The 13,552-nt window shown below is 46.5% G+C and overlaps 1 protein-coding gene across 1 annotated transcript in view; it reads left to right on the forward strand.

Moving 5' to 3' along the window:
* Positions 1 to 5,090: 5,090 nt before the first annotated feature.
* The window catches only part of FBXW10B (F-box and WD repeat domain containing 10B), a 39,106-nt gene continuing 30,644 nt past the window's right edge, over positions 5,091 to 13,552 (forward strand). The window contains 4 exon segments of the mRNA XM_055101935.2: positions 5,091 to 6,061; positions 9,249 to 9,413; positions 11,023 to 11,441; positions 12,237 to 12,359. Coding sequence (XP_054957910.2) covers positions 5,566 to 6,061; positions 9,249 to 9,413; positions 11,023 to 11,441; positions 12,237 to 12,359 — 1,203 coding nt within the window. The 5' untranslated portion in view covers positions 5,091 to 5,565.

Here is a 13,552-nt window from a genome sequence, read left to right on the forward strand (position 1 = left end):
ATGAATGGCCATGACGACACCATGCTTCTTGTATGGCCTGCATAACCATGAGACAAATCAATTTCTTTTCTTCATAAATTACCCAGCTTCAGGTATTCCTTTATAGCAACACAATGGGACTAAGACACCGTCCTCTCTCATTCTCCCTAGTTTCTCAAAGATTCCCACCTGATTTGCAGTCATGTCATTAAGTTGTGTCAGATTCCTGAAATGTAATTTACTTAGACCAGAATACTTGAGCTCATATAAAAGGAACCATTTAGGTGTCTCTTTACTTGTCTTGAACTTCATTTTCCTGTTAACTTTTTGTCTATTAGCTTTCAAGTTCAAGACCTTTCTTCTTGATATGAAAGAGCAAAGCAGAATTAAGAGTTGGGCATATTTGGGCCGGGCGCGGTGGCTCATGCCTGTAATCCCAGCACTTTGGGAGGCCAAGGCGGGTGGATCATCAGGTCAGGAGTTCGAGAGCAGCCTGACCAACATGGTGAAACTCCGTCTCTACTGAAAATAGAAAAAAATTAGCTGGGCATGGTGGTGCGTGCCTGTAATCCCAACTACTCAGGAGGCTGAGGCAGGAGAATTGCATGAACCCGGAGGCAGAGGTTGCAGTGAGCCGAGATTGCACAACTGCACTCCAGCCTGGGTGACAGAGCAAGACTCCATCTCAAAAAAAAAAAAAAGAGTTGGGCATATTTGCCTTCTGTCACTGCCTCAAGCAGTGGGCACATCTTTTTTCTTTTTCTTGGTCTAAAAACTGAAAAATGACTAAAACAAATAGAAAAAAAATAGAACAAGGGTTTATTTTATACTCTGGCATTTTCCTTAGCTGTGTGTATGCCACTCTTTTGTATTCACCCATCCTTATCTTTTCTTCCATTATGTAGACTTACAAAAAAAAAAACAAAAAACACTGAACAAAAATCTGAATTCACCAAGAGCTCACTTTGGTGCCACATGGTTCTGCTCCATTACCAGACCATTTGTAATTGCAGAGTCAGAATGTAACTTTAACCACCATGTCCATAATTTATTCTTGTCTCAACTTTTTGAAATCTGAGTGTATATAGCATTCCTTTCTGAGTATCTTATGAATTATAAGTAAATTCCCACTTTCTCCCAAGAGGCATGATGAAATGATGACATAACGGGATTGGCCCAATCACGGAGCTCTTATCCCCTCAGTCTGGCTCAGCATGTTTTTGGAATGATGTCCCTAAATTAAGTAGACTAAATATACGTGGCACTTATAATGTGCAAGCTGCTGTGCTAGACGCTAAGAAAGAGTAACCCAGAAACTAACTAGCTGTGTCATTTGATCACAAGAAGGGGATTTAAACTGAAGTAAAACTGTTCATATGTGAAGAGCTAAATAGGAATCTGCTCTTCAAGACAATAATAGACAAGGTGATGTATGAAACAGGTTTCTCACTCTGTGTCCTAGGGTGCTGCTGCGTTTTCGCAGGCCATCTTTAGGGACTGGCTTCTGTCTTGTGTCCTTGAGTGACCTACTCCCTGGTTTCCCCCCATCTCTGCAGCCACTGCCTCTATTCCAGGGGCCACCACTCCAGCCCCAGATGAAAGATGGAAGAAAAGGTAGTGCATGTATTTCCTGCTTCTCCTGGCTTCCTCAGATTTCAGCACCGACTCCCTCCCTCTGCACCTGTGATTAGACATCTTGGCAGCTGGGGAGGAGGTCCTTGCAGGGCAACCTGCTGTTGATATGCCCCCAATATGTCCATGCAGGGCACAGACTGTGCATGGCTCAGGTAGAGTGTTGGCCATCCCTGCCTTGCTGGAATGTGCCTAGTTTTTACTCTCTATTTCTGGCTTGCTCTGTAGTCTTGTTGGGAAAATCCCACTGTCTCCCAGAAGGAAGTAGTCCAAGTACTGGAAAAGGAGGGAGAACAGATCATTTCATAAGGACCAAGGCTCAATATAGCAGTGGTCAGTCATTTTAGGTGAAAAACCTTTCCCCCACATTAATAACTTAAGTAGTGACCCTGATGATCACCTGAAAGAAAGTGTGTATATATGTGCATGCGCTGGTTTCTCATGAACAAAAGCTTTTTAAATTTTTTTTTCTTTTTTTTTGAGACGGAGTCTCACTCTGTCGCCTAGGCTGGAGTGCAGTGGCGCTGTCTCGGCTTACTGCAAGCTCCGCCTCCCGGGTTCTCGCCATTCTCCTGCCTCAGCCTCCTGAGTAGCTGGGACTACAGGCACCCACCACCACGCCCAGCTAATTTTTTGTATTTTTTAGTAGAGACGGGGTTTCACCGTGTTAGCCAGGATGGTCTCGATCTCCTGACCTCATGAGCCGCCCACCTCGGCCTCCCAAAGTGCTGGGATTACAAGCGTGAACCACCGCGCCCGGCCAAGCTTTTTAAAATTCAACTTCCAACAAGTGTAATACCACATGATGGGAAGGCGAGAGATGAGATATCACACTTTTTCCACATTCCCTAATGATACTAATAATACTTGTTAGCTCCTCACGTGGTGTAAAAGTCTACTCATTTGACCCCGACAGCCACCTATGAGCTAGGTAGGACCGTGGTCTCTACTTCATGGAAGAGGAGCAGGCTGAGACTAGCAAGTGAATTATTCAGGCATATGAAGCTGCTCCGTGGCAGAGCCCAGTTCATTCCTTGCCCTCCTACTCTGAAACCTGTATGCTTTCCCGAGTCCCTGCTGGCTGGCCAGGCCAGGTGGCAGTAGGGGAAGGCAAAGGGGCTGGGCTGGAGCCAGCAGAGGCTCAGGTCCTCTGGTGCAGTGTCAAGTGTGACATCAGAGCCGGATGGGTGTGACACATTGTCCTCTATCTGGCCCAGCAGCGGCCGCACCTTCCAAGCTTCTCCATATTATGTGGGAAGGCAGGAAAAGCAAGTGCAGATTTAGGGTTGTGTGCTGAGGAGGTTTTATCGGGATCATGAATAAAACAGGGCAGAAAGGAAAGATAGGGGACTGGCATGAAGCCTCCAGGCTGCTCGTAGCCTGAATACTTGAGAGGTCGCAGATGTCCTTTGCATCCTATAGCCTTCCTCGGAGAAGTGCTCTCCCCCGCTGGACTCCTGCGAGTCGGTCTGATGAGGCCTATTTGCCCACCTGCCTGTTTGAGTACCACTGGCACCATGTCCCCGCATTGGCCTAACCCATCTGGCCCATCTACCCTGCCCTGTGCCAAGGTCACTTTTTTTTTTTTTTTTTTTTTTTGAGACAGAGTCTCGCTCTCTCGCCCAGGCTGGAGTGCAGTGGCACATCTCCGCTCACTGCAAGCTCCGCCTCCTGGGTTCACGCAATTCTCCTGCCTCAGCCTCCCGAGTAGCTGGAACTACAGGCGCCCGCCACCACACCCGGCTAATTTTTTGTATTTTTTTTTTTAGTAGACACGGGGTTTCACCGTGTTAGCCAGGATGGTCTCGATCTCCTGACCTCGTGATCCGCCTGCCTCAGCCTCCCAAAGTGCTGGGATTACAGGCATGAGCCACTGCGCCTGGCCTAAGGCCACATTTTTAACTGTAACATCAGATCCCAAATGGCTTCAACTTCCCCCCAAAGTCGGGTGTATGGCCCAACCTCTGAAAGGTGCAGGCCAGCAGGAGGCAGGGAGGAAGGGAGTGAGGCGCTGCCCTCTCGCACTCACTTGCTCTGGAGCACCACTTGTCCCTCTATTCTCAGGAGGCAGCCCGTTGTCATCTTCTCAAAGAAGCTGTTTGGAAAAGGAGGTGCCAAGGGGCAACAACATACTATGGTCCACAGGTGTTTGAGGAGAACCGTGTGTGTGCAGTGTTGAGGGAGAGGGGATACGACTCATGTCTGAAACCTAGTCTCTCTCTCTGACTCCCAAGTTTGTGGCCCTGAAATGTGAAATAAAGACTGAGTTGGGTGATTAAAACTGCTTCCTTGACCTGGGGTGGTGGCTCACGCTGTAATCCCAGCACTTTGGGAGGCTGAGGCGGGCGGATCGCTTGAGGTCAGGAGTTTAAGACCAGCCTGGCCAACATGGCAAAACCTCATCTCTACTAAAAATATAAAACTCAGCTGGGCATGGTGGCCCATGCCTGTAATCCCAGCTACTCGGGAGGCTGAGGCAGGAGAATCACTTTAACCCGGGAAGCAGAGGTTGCAGTGAACCGAGATGCCACCACTGCCCTCCAGCCTGGGGGATAGAGTGAGACTCTGCCTCCAAAAAAAAAAAAAAAATGCTTCCTTGAAGAATGTCAGCCTCATAGATTAAAATCCTAATTTATTTAAATCTTTAAAAACAAGCTATTTATAATCTGTCAATTATAAATAAACAAGTTAATTACAAAAAAAAAAGAGCTACTTTTAGCTTGCAGCACTTCTTAGGGTAATGTGCCCGCCTTACAGATCCAAAGAGTCTGCTTCGGGCCTCCCTTCTCTTTGCCACCCTCCTTTGTCTGGCCTTCCCGATTAATTAAATATTAATCTACTCATGCCTTTTCTCCAGATTCCTCTTCAGACAGAAGAGGTTGAGCTGTGAGAACTGATCTCATTCTTAACCTGATTCCTCTTCCCCATTCTGACCCTAGTATGTGACTGCCATTGCCAACAAAACCCCAGCGATGGACTCCATTACCTTTCTCTGGTTGTGCCTGATCTTTCAACATGGGCATTAGAAAGGCACACAATATTGCAAACCTTTTGATTTTATCTAGGGTAATAATACTTAGTAACAGTAACAATAGCAGCAACAACTGATCTCATATATTTAATGCAATCCTAGAAGGTAGTTATCATTTTTATTACCCACCTTTATCTTCTCCATCCTCATAACTAGGATGGAGACACTGAGGCTCAGAGAGGACAGGTTGCTTGCTCAAGACCATATAGCTCCTAAGTACCAGAGTCAATGTTTGAACCGAGTCTTACCTGAAGTAGGAGAATTATCTCAGCATGACTTTGAAACTCTTTCTGTGAGCTGCCCAATATGTTTTGCCTGGGCACTTTGACTACAGTGAGATTTCTGGTTAGTATTGTGAAGCAGTTAAATAACTTAAATTTACATTAAACATTTCTGGTTTTACTTTGATGATGACTTAAGAAAATGAATATAAACATATTTAGCATCATTGGGATAGCCACTTTGTAACTGAACAGATATAAACATAAGAAGTTTGCATCTTATTTTATATTCATGAATATTCAGAAGCCATATATAACAACAATAATTAAAGCGCAATACCAGTAATAGTCCACATATTACTTAAATTTGACTAACAGTATTCTTGTTGTTCTAGAAATGAGATGACCAGCTCTTTCAGAATATACAGCAACTGCCTCCACATAAAGCAGTGCCAGGTTTAGGAGATTTACGGTAAAGCCATGTTTCCAAGGAGGTCTGGACAAAAAGCCAGACTTCTACTGGCAGTTACTGAGAGAGATACGCTTTCCATCCATGGCAGCCATTTACTTTTGCTCTGGGAGACGTTTGTAATAGAAAAGGCACAACTGGGGTATTTATTCATTTCCCCCTGTTCCTCTAGTGTTTGGTGGCGTTGCCGTTGCAAGTGGGCAGGGCTAAAATGAACTGGTTATCTTAGGATCATGGAAAACCTGGAATCAAGGCTCAAGAATGCCCCCTATTTTCGTTGTGAGAAGGGAACCGATTCCATCCCTCTATGCCGGAAGTGTGTCTTAGCCTGGAAGATCTTCTCTACCAAAGAGTGGTTCTGCAGGATCAATGACATATCACAGAGGAGGTTTCTAGTTGGCATTCTGAAGCAGTTAAATAGCTTATATTTGTTACACTATTTCCAAAATATCCTTCAGACCACACAGGGAAAGGATTTCATCTATAACAGGTCCCGGATCGACCTCAGCAAGAAAGAGGGGAAAGTTGTGAAGTCCTCCTTGAACCAAATGTTGGATAAATCAGTAGAACGGAAGATGAAAGAGATCTTGTACTGGTTTGCGAACAGCACCCAGTGGACCAAGGCGAATTATACTCTCTTACTGCTGCAGATGTGCAACCCCAAATTACTGCTCACTGCTGCCAATGTGATCAGAGTCCTGTTTCTGAGAGAGGAGAACAATATCTCAGGTAAACAAGGCCACAGGCAGAGACTAGAGGGCCCCCAAAGACCAGAAGGCAAGGCTTCAGAAATCTGTAAGGAACTGCAGTTGTAGACAACATAGGTAGACAGAGATTGCACAGAACGCAGCATAGGTTTTTTGAACTGACACCTTGTCCTGACACCCGATCCTGTTTACCAAAGGAGAAATGACTGAGTGTAACTTCCTTCTTGAAAATGATCAATGCAGGAGGAAGTACACAACTTTTAACTCACAAGCATTTATCATGGATTTCTGCATCTCATAGGCCCAGAAATGGCTGGTCCCTGCCCCTGACCCCTTAATGCTGGTGTCGTTCCTGCTTTAGGGATTGGACTGAGCTTGAGAGGGTTGTAAAGGGGAAGCTTTTGTTTTTCTCTTCAGCTGCCCTGCACAGAAACCAGACCAAGAAGTGAAAACTTAGGGCTTTTTTTTTTTTTCATTCACTCTACCATGCTCCTTGCTTATCCATGAAATGAAACCTTAAAGTAGAGTTTCTCCAAGGCTGGAGATAGCTTAAGGGCCAAATAAGTCTAGGGTGGTAGTTCTCCAGCTGTGGCTTGTATCAGGATCTCCAGCAGGACCTGTTAAAACAAGCTCCTCCCCCAGAACTTCGGACTCAGCAGGTCTGAGGTGGGCCCAGGATTCTGTATTCCTTTTCTTTTTTTTTTGAGATGGAGTCTCGCTCTGTCACCCAGGCTGGAGTGCAGTGGTGCGATCTTGGCTCACTGAAACCTCCACCTGCTGGGTTCAAGCAATTCTCCTGCCTCAGCCTCCCAAGTAGCTGGGACTACAGGTGTGTGCCACTATGTCCTAATTTTTTTGCATTTTTTAGTAGAGACGGGGTTTCACCATGCTGGCCAGGCTGGTCTCGGACTCCTGACCTCGTGATCCGCCTGCCTCGGCCTCCCAAAGTGCTGGGATTACAGGCGTGAGCCACTGCACTCGACCAGGGATTCTGTATTTCTAACGAGTTTCCAGCTAGTGCTGATGTTGCTGGTCTGGGGATCTGTCTTTGAGAATCACAGGCCTAGGGTGTTGGAGAATCTTGGAAGTGTTTGGCCAGATAGTTCAGGGAAGCAGAAGAAACAATAAGGGTGATGTCTGTTTTGCTTTGCTATAAAGGAATACCTGAGGCTAAGTAATTTATAAGGAAATTTCTAAGGAAAAGGGTTTTATTTGGCTCACAGTTCTGAAGACTGTACCAGAAGCATGGCACCAGCATCTCTTTCTGGTGAGGGCTTCAGGAAGCTTCCACTTATGGTGGAATGCAAGGGAAATCAACGTCTCATGAGGCAAGAGAAGTAGCAAGAGAAGGGGAGGGGTGTCAGTTTCTTTTAAACAGCCAGCTCTTGCTCGAACTATATTAATAGAGCGAGAACTCACTCATTACTGTGGGAAGAGCACCAAGCCATTCATGAGGAATCTGCCCCCATGACCCAAAAGCCTCCCATCAAGCCTCACTTCCAGCATTGGGGGTCACATTTCAACATGAGATTTGGAGGGGACAAATATCCAAACTGTATCAGGAGGCAAGAGAATTGAGCTTTGGAGGGGTCCAGGAGTGGAAGGTCCAACATGGGGAAGCTCAGATTTAAGCAGAGGTGGGAGAAAGCTGGGAGGGGGTGGTCACATGGAGGCGTTGTGGAGTTTTAGCTCTTGAAGGTGTGTAATTCCTGTCACCAGTGCGACCTGACAGGTGGTCACATTTGTAGACTAGTGGAATCCAAAAGAATTTTAAAGCTGGATGGCCTAGGACACAATTAGATCACAATATATGTCACTTGATTTATTTGGTGTGTCAGGGGTATAGAAGAATGATAATATAGAATGAAGACACAGTGAATCCTAGGGTGTCAAAAACAGTAAGTTAGATTGGAGATCAACCGACTTAATATCCTTAATATTTACATAAGAAGACCAAAGTCCAGGGCATCTGAATGACTTTGCTTAGGTCACCCACCACGTGGGCTGAAAACCAGGATCCCCTCCTGGGCCCTTTCCACTCTGGAGTGAGTGCTGCCAGCAGCGGAAGGCCTGGCTTGTACACACAGATGCAATGCTCCGCAGTGCTCTTCCAAAACTTCATCCCATTCACCATAGGAATGGGCTATTTACACTGGAGTTGTGTTAAGTCCTATTACAGGTTGTGGCAACTTTCTTTTTTTTTTTTTTGAGACAGAGTCTCACTCTGTTTCCCAGGCTGGAGTGCAGTGGCCTGATCTTGGCTCACTGCTGCAAGCTCCGCCTCCCGGGTTCACGCCATTCTCCTGCCTCAGCCTCCCGAGTAGCTGGGACTACAGGTGCCTACCACCACGCCCGGCTAATTTTTTTTGTATTTTTAATAGAGATGGGGTTTCACCGTGTTAGCCCGGATGGTCTCCATCTCCTGACCTTGTGATCCGCCTGCCTCAGCCTCCCAGAGTGCTGGGATTACAGGCATGAGCCATCACGCCGGGCCAACAACCTTCTCTTTTCTTAGAGCAGATTCTCTCTTAAAAAATTAAATGTTCTGGTTGGGCGCAGTGGCTCACGCTTGTAATCCCAGCACATTTGGAGGCCGAGGCGGGTGGATCACCTGGAGTCAGGAGTTCGAGACCAGCCTGGCCAACATGGCGAAACCCCATCTCTACTAAAAATACAAAAAATAGCCAGGTGTCATGCACTTGTAATCCCAGCTACTTGGGAGGCTGAGGCAGGAGAATCACTTGAACCCAGGAGGCGGAGGTTGCAGTGAGCCAAGACCGAGCCATTGCACTCCACCCTGGGCAATAAGAGCAAAACTCAGTCTCAAAAACCAAAAACAAACAAACCAAAAAAAAGTTAAATGTTCTATTTTGACTCAAGGGTGGTTATTTCTATCATTGAAGAAAATTCAGCTTGAGCTTCCAAAGAGCATTCCCTGTTGCAATTCCTGACCTCGACTCTCTCTCTCTCTGCTTGTATAAATAACTCGAGAAATTTTACAATGGGGGTGTGCTGAAAAGCTAACGGGAAGCTTTCTGAGATTTTTGCATAGAAGTTTGGAGGCCCCAAATAAAAACAGACATAACTGCTCTGGTCCATTCTGTACATCTTTAAAAGAAGGAAGAAAAAATGAAAAAGTTTCTCTCCACCTCATTTTCCTCAACACACCCGCTTCAAGAGCAACCTTGTCTTGGTCTTCTGTGTTTCAGGGCTCAATCAAGACATCACAGATGTGTGTTTTTCCCCTGAGAAAGACCACAGCTCCAAGTCTGCGACCTCACAAGTCTATTGGACAGTCAAAACTCAGCACACATCCCTTCCATTGTCCAAAGCCCCAGAAAATGAACACTTGCTTGGGGCAGCATCTAACCCTGGTAAGTGAACTTTCAGCAAGAAAGCCAATATGGGCTAGGTGCGGTGGCTCATGCCTGTAATCCCAGCACTTTGGGAGGCCGAGGCAAGCAGATCATGAGGTCAGGAGATCGAGACCATCCTGGCTAACACAGTGAAACCCCGTCTCTACTAAAAATACAAAAACATTAGCCGGGCGCGGTGGCAGGCACCTGTAGTCCCAGCTACTGAGGCAGCAGAAGGGCGTGAAGCCGGGAGGCAGAGCTTGCAATGAGCTGAGATCATGCCACTGCACTCCAGCCTGGGCAACAGAACAAGACTGTCTCAAAAAAAAAAAAAAAAGAAAGCCAATATGCAACCAATGTGAGATTGGGAAGACTCAGTGGAACTGGAGGGGCTGGCAGGGTGATAGCATCTGGGGATGGCAGATTTGAGGAACTCACATTCATTTAGCATCTACAATGTGCTGGGCTCTTTGACATTACTTTCCCATCTAATTCTCACAGCTGGTAAGGGGAGGAGCAAGGATTAAATTGATCAATATGGCCCCCAAACCCATATTTGCACCTCCCCGCTGCAGTGCCCACAAGACACATCTGAAAATAGAGATCAGAAAGGAAACTATCAATGATTTCCTTTGGAGTCTTTCTCTGCTCTGGGCCACAATCCATCATCTAGTCCCTGGGCTCTGGCATGGTGGCCAGCTCTAGAATTAAACCCACCAATGGCTATTTTTGCAGTATTGGATTCAGTCTTGAGGAGGGAACAAAACTAATGGGGAATTTGGTTCCCTACCTCAAGGCACTCCTAAGTTGGGAACTGAAGCAAGACATATACATGAAATATCATCGGAAACACAATATCGTAGGAAATACAAGGCATAGATTCTAAAACACTTTTATATGGAAAATTTCAAATTTCAAAAGTATGTAGAACAGTATGATAACCACCCACCCACATAGCACTGGCTTCAACAATTATCAACACTTTACCAATTTTATTCCATTCATTTTCCCCCCTTTCTTAAGTTGTTTAAAATTTTTTCTTGTTGGAGTATTTTTAAGAAAATTCCAGGCACAATATCATTTCAGACTCTGATACTCTAGACTTCTCCTTGGGCTGAAAAAGCTGAAAAGTACATGTATATTTGGGTCAAAAGATTCTATTCTCGGCCGGTTGCAGTGGCTCACGCCTGTAATCCCAGCACTTTGGGAGGCCAAGGCGGGTGGATCACATGGTCAGGAGATCGAGACCATCCTGGCTAACACGGTGAAACCCCGCCTCTACTAAAAAAAAAAAAATACAAAAAATTAGCCAGGCGTGGTGGCGGGCTCCTGTAGTCCCAGCTACTCAGGAGGCTGAGGCAGGAGAATGGCGTGAACCTGGGAGGCAGAGCTTGCAGTGAGCCGAGATCGCGCCAATACACTCCAACCTGGGCGACAGAGCGAGACTCCGTCTCAAAAAAAAAGATTCTATTCTCAAGTGGCAGAAGAGATGACAAAAATCTAGTGGCCTAAGGTTAGAGTCTGAGGAGGTTTATTTTGTGGGAGAGCTTTTGGTGGGGACTTGTTCTCGGCCTGGAGTTTCTACAGAGCCAACTCAACCACGTACCTTTCTCTGGCTTCACTCTAGAGGAACCATGGAGGAATTCACTCCGGTGTATTTCCGAAATGAATAGGCTGTTTTCTGGAAAAGGAGACATAACCAAGCCAGGGTACGATCCCTGCAATCTATTGGTTGACCTGGATGACATCAGAGACCTGTCTTCTGGGTTCAGCAAATACCGAGACTTCATCCGTTACCTGCCCATCCACCTCTCCAAGTACATTCTAATTATGCTGGGGTGTATGAGGGGATTTCCCAGACACCTCCCCTCTTGGCCCAGTTCTGGGGTTTCTAGGTCCATCTTTTTTTTTTTTCCAGGAATGCTGGATAGACACACCCTGAACAAGTGCGCCTCTGTGATCCAGCACTGGGCCGCCATGGCTCAACAGGTCAAGATGGACTTGTCAGCGCACGGCTTCATTCAGAACCAGATTACCTTCTTGCAGGTACTTCCTGCAAGTCTGAAAGGGGAATGTCTGAGACCAGCTTCATTTTCGTGTTGAGGCTGATATGACTGTGGACCTTTCAGTAAACCCTTAGCTGGCCTCCTCCTCTACATTTGTGGCCTTTTAGGCTTCCTGGGTCCCTTCTTTTTGGTCCAAACTCCTGTTAATAACTGAGTACTCTTTCATTGTCAGTGCATCTCACAAGGACAATAGGGATAGAGACCGCTCAGGAGCAGAGAGACAGAGCCTTTCCAACACCTCACAGAGCAGAGAACCCCCAGCCCCCAGGGAGTTATATTGCAGCTTATGCAGCAAGAAAGCCATAAATGTGTCTCTGCATCAACCTCATATGGAGCACAGATGTTTATAAGGCTGCAAAGTATTTTTTTAAGTTAAAATGAAATTTTCCCCAATGGCAATCTTCTCCAGCATTTTTACTTCTCAGTTTCTTGCCAGAAGTCTCACCCTAAACCATGGATTTTGGTAACTTGGATTTTTTTTTTTTTTTTTCCCAGCAAAGAGGACAGAGGATGAGAAGCAGCAGCTATGGTGAGGCTGGCGACAGTCTGACCATCTTTGCTGGTCCCCCTGTGGCATTTGGTGTTTATTTTTCTCCTCCATTCGATCTGCACACACTGCCAGAGGAACTGGCCAGAAGTGGGCCTGCCTGCTGCAGCCAGGGCTTACCCATCCTTCAGATTTTGCCAAGAACTAGTTTTTCCCTTCCTCCTGCAGAGTTGGAGCCAAGAGAAGCCATTTTCTGTTTTTATTTTTGTTTTTTTTTTGTTTTTCCAGGGGTCCTACACAAGAGGAATTGATCCTAATTATGCCAATAAGGTTTCTATCCCAGTTCCTAAAATGGTAGATGACGGGAAGAGCATGCGTGTGAAACATCCGAAGTGGAAGCTGAGAACGAAGGTGGGTTCCAACAGCATCTGAGGCAAGTAGCTGTGAGCGTCTCATTCTAATTGCCATTGAAGGCTGAGGTCCAGACTCAGCCCTGGAGTGAGGACAGAGGATCATGGCAGGTGACACTCCTTAAGGAAGACGAGAGTTCTGTGTTGCTACTGACTTGCAAGACACTTCCTCTTTTTTTTTTTTAGTGAGATGGAGTCTCACTATGTCACCCAGGCTGGAGTGCAGTGGCACAGTCTTGGCTCACTGCAAGCTCCGCCTCCTGAGTTCACGCCATTCTCCTGCCTCAGCCTCCTGAGTAGCTGGGACTACAGGAGCCCGCCACCAAGCCTGGCTAATTTTTTGTATTTTTTTTTTTAGTAGAGGCGGGGTTTCACTGTGTTAGCCCGGATGGTCTTGATCTCCTGACCTTGTGATCCGCCCGCCTCGGCCTCCCAAAGTGCTGGGATTACAGACGTGAGCCACCGTGCCCAGCTCGACACTTCCTCTTCTTAAGCCTTGCTTTACTCATATGTTGGATGGGTGGATTGATTTGGTTGTCCTCTCAGGGTTCTTCCTTACTTCAAAGCCCCTGGCTGTGTTTTGTGTCCATGGCACCAGGTCATTTAGTGGCAAGTTCAGAGGCCAGGAGCAACCCCATCAGCCCATGCCTCTGGAGGCTCCAGCATCTGCTGCTCAGGAATTTGAGGAGGACCCGAGGGGAGGGCCAGGGCTGGTTCCAGAATGCCTAGGGCCTAGATGAATTTGGCTCCCTCATCCCTCACTTCCAGGTTTACTCTGGCTCTAGGATGGAAGGGGAGAGTTAATTAAATGTAGCCCTTTCCACTAGTTCTTGGGCAATAATGAAGAGTGACCGGAAGACTCTTCGAGCTCTTTGCTTTGACTATCAAGGCATGGTTGATATTCCTAAAACCATTAGATTTCTGCCCCCCCCCAACCTGCTTAAAGTCTATTTTGAAGTCTATTTAATTGGCCCCAAAAGGATAGTTGATGAGGGATGGTTTGACTGTTGCTTCCCATAAGGCAGCTATGTTAAATTAGAATTTGAGAAACAGAAGCATCCAGAGAGAGCATCTAGCTCATATGACCTGTAGGGGCCAGGCAGGTGACACAAAGGAGGAGACGGGTGGTGTGGGCAGTAGCGGACGGTGTGGCTGTCATGGACTGGACAGTTCACCTGCATCTGAAGGGCCAGC

The sequence above is a fragment of the Pan paniscus genome, chromosome 19, assembly GCF_029289425.2.
Source record: "Pan paniscus chromosome 19, NHGRI_mPanPan1-v2.0_pri, whole genome shotgun sequence".
Taxonomy (NCBI): Eukaryota; Metazoa; Chordata; class Mammalia; order Primates; family Hominidae; genus Pan; species Pan paniscus.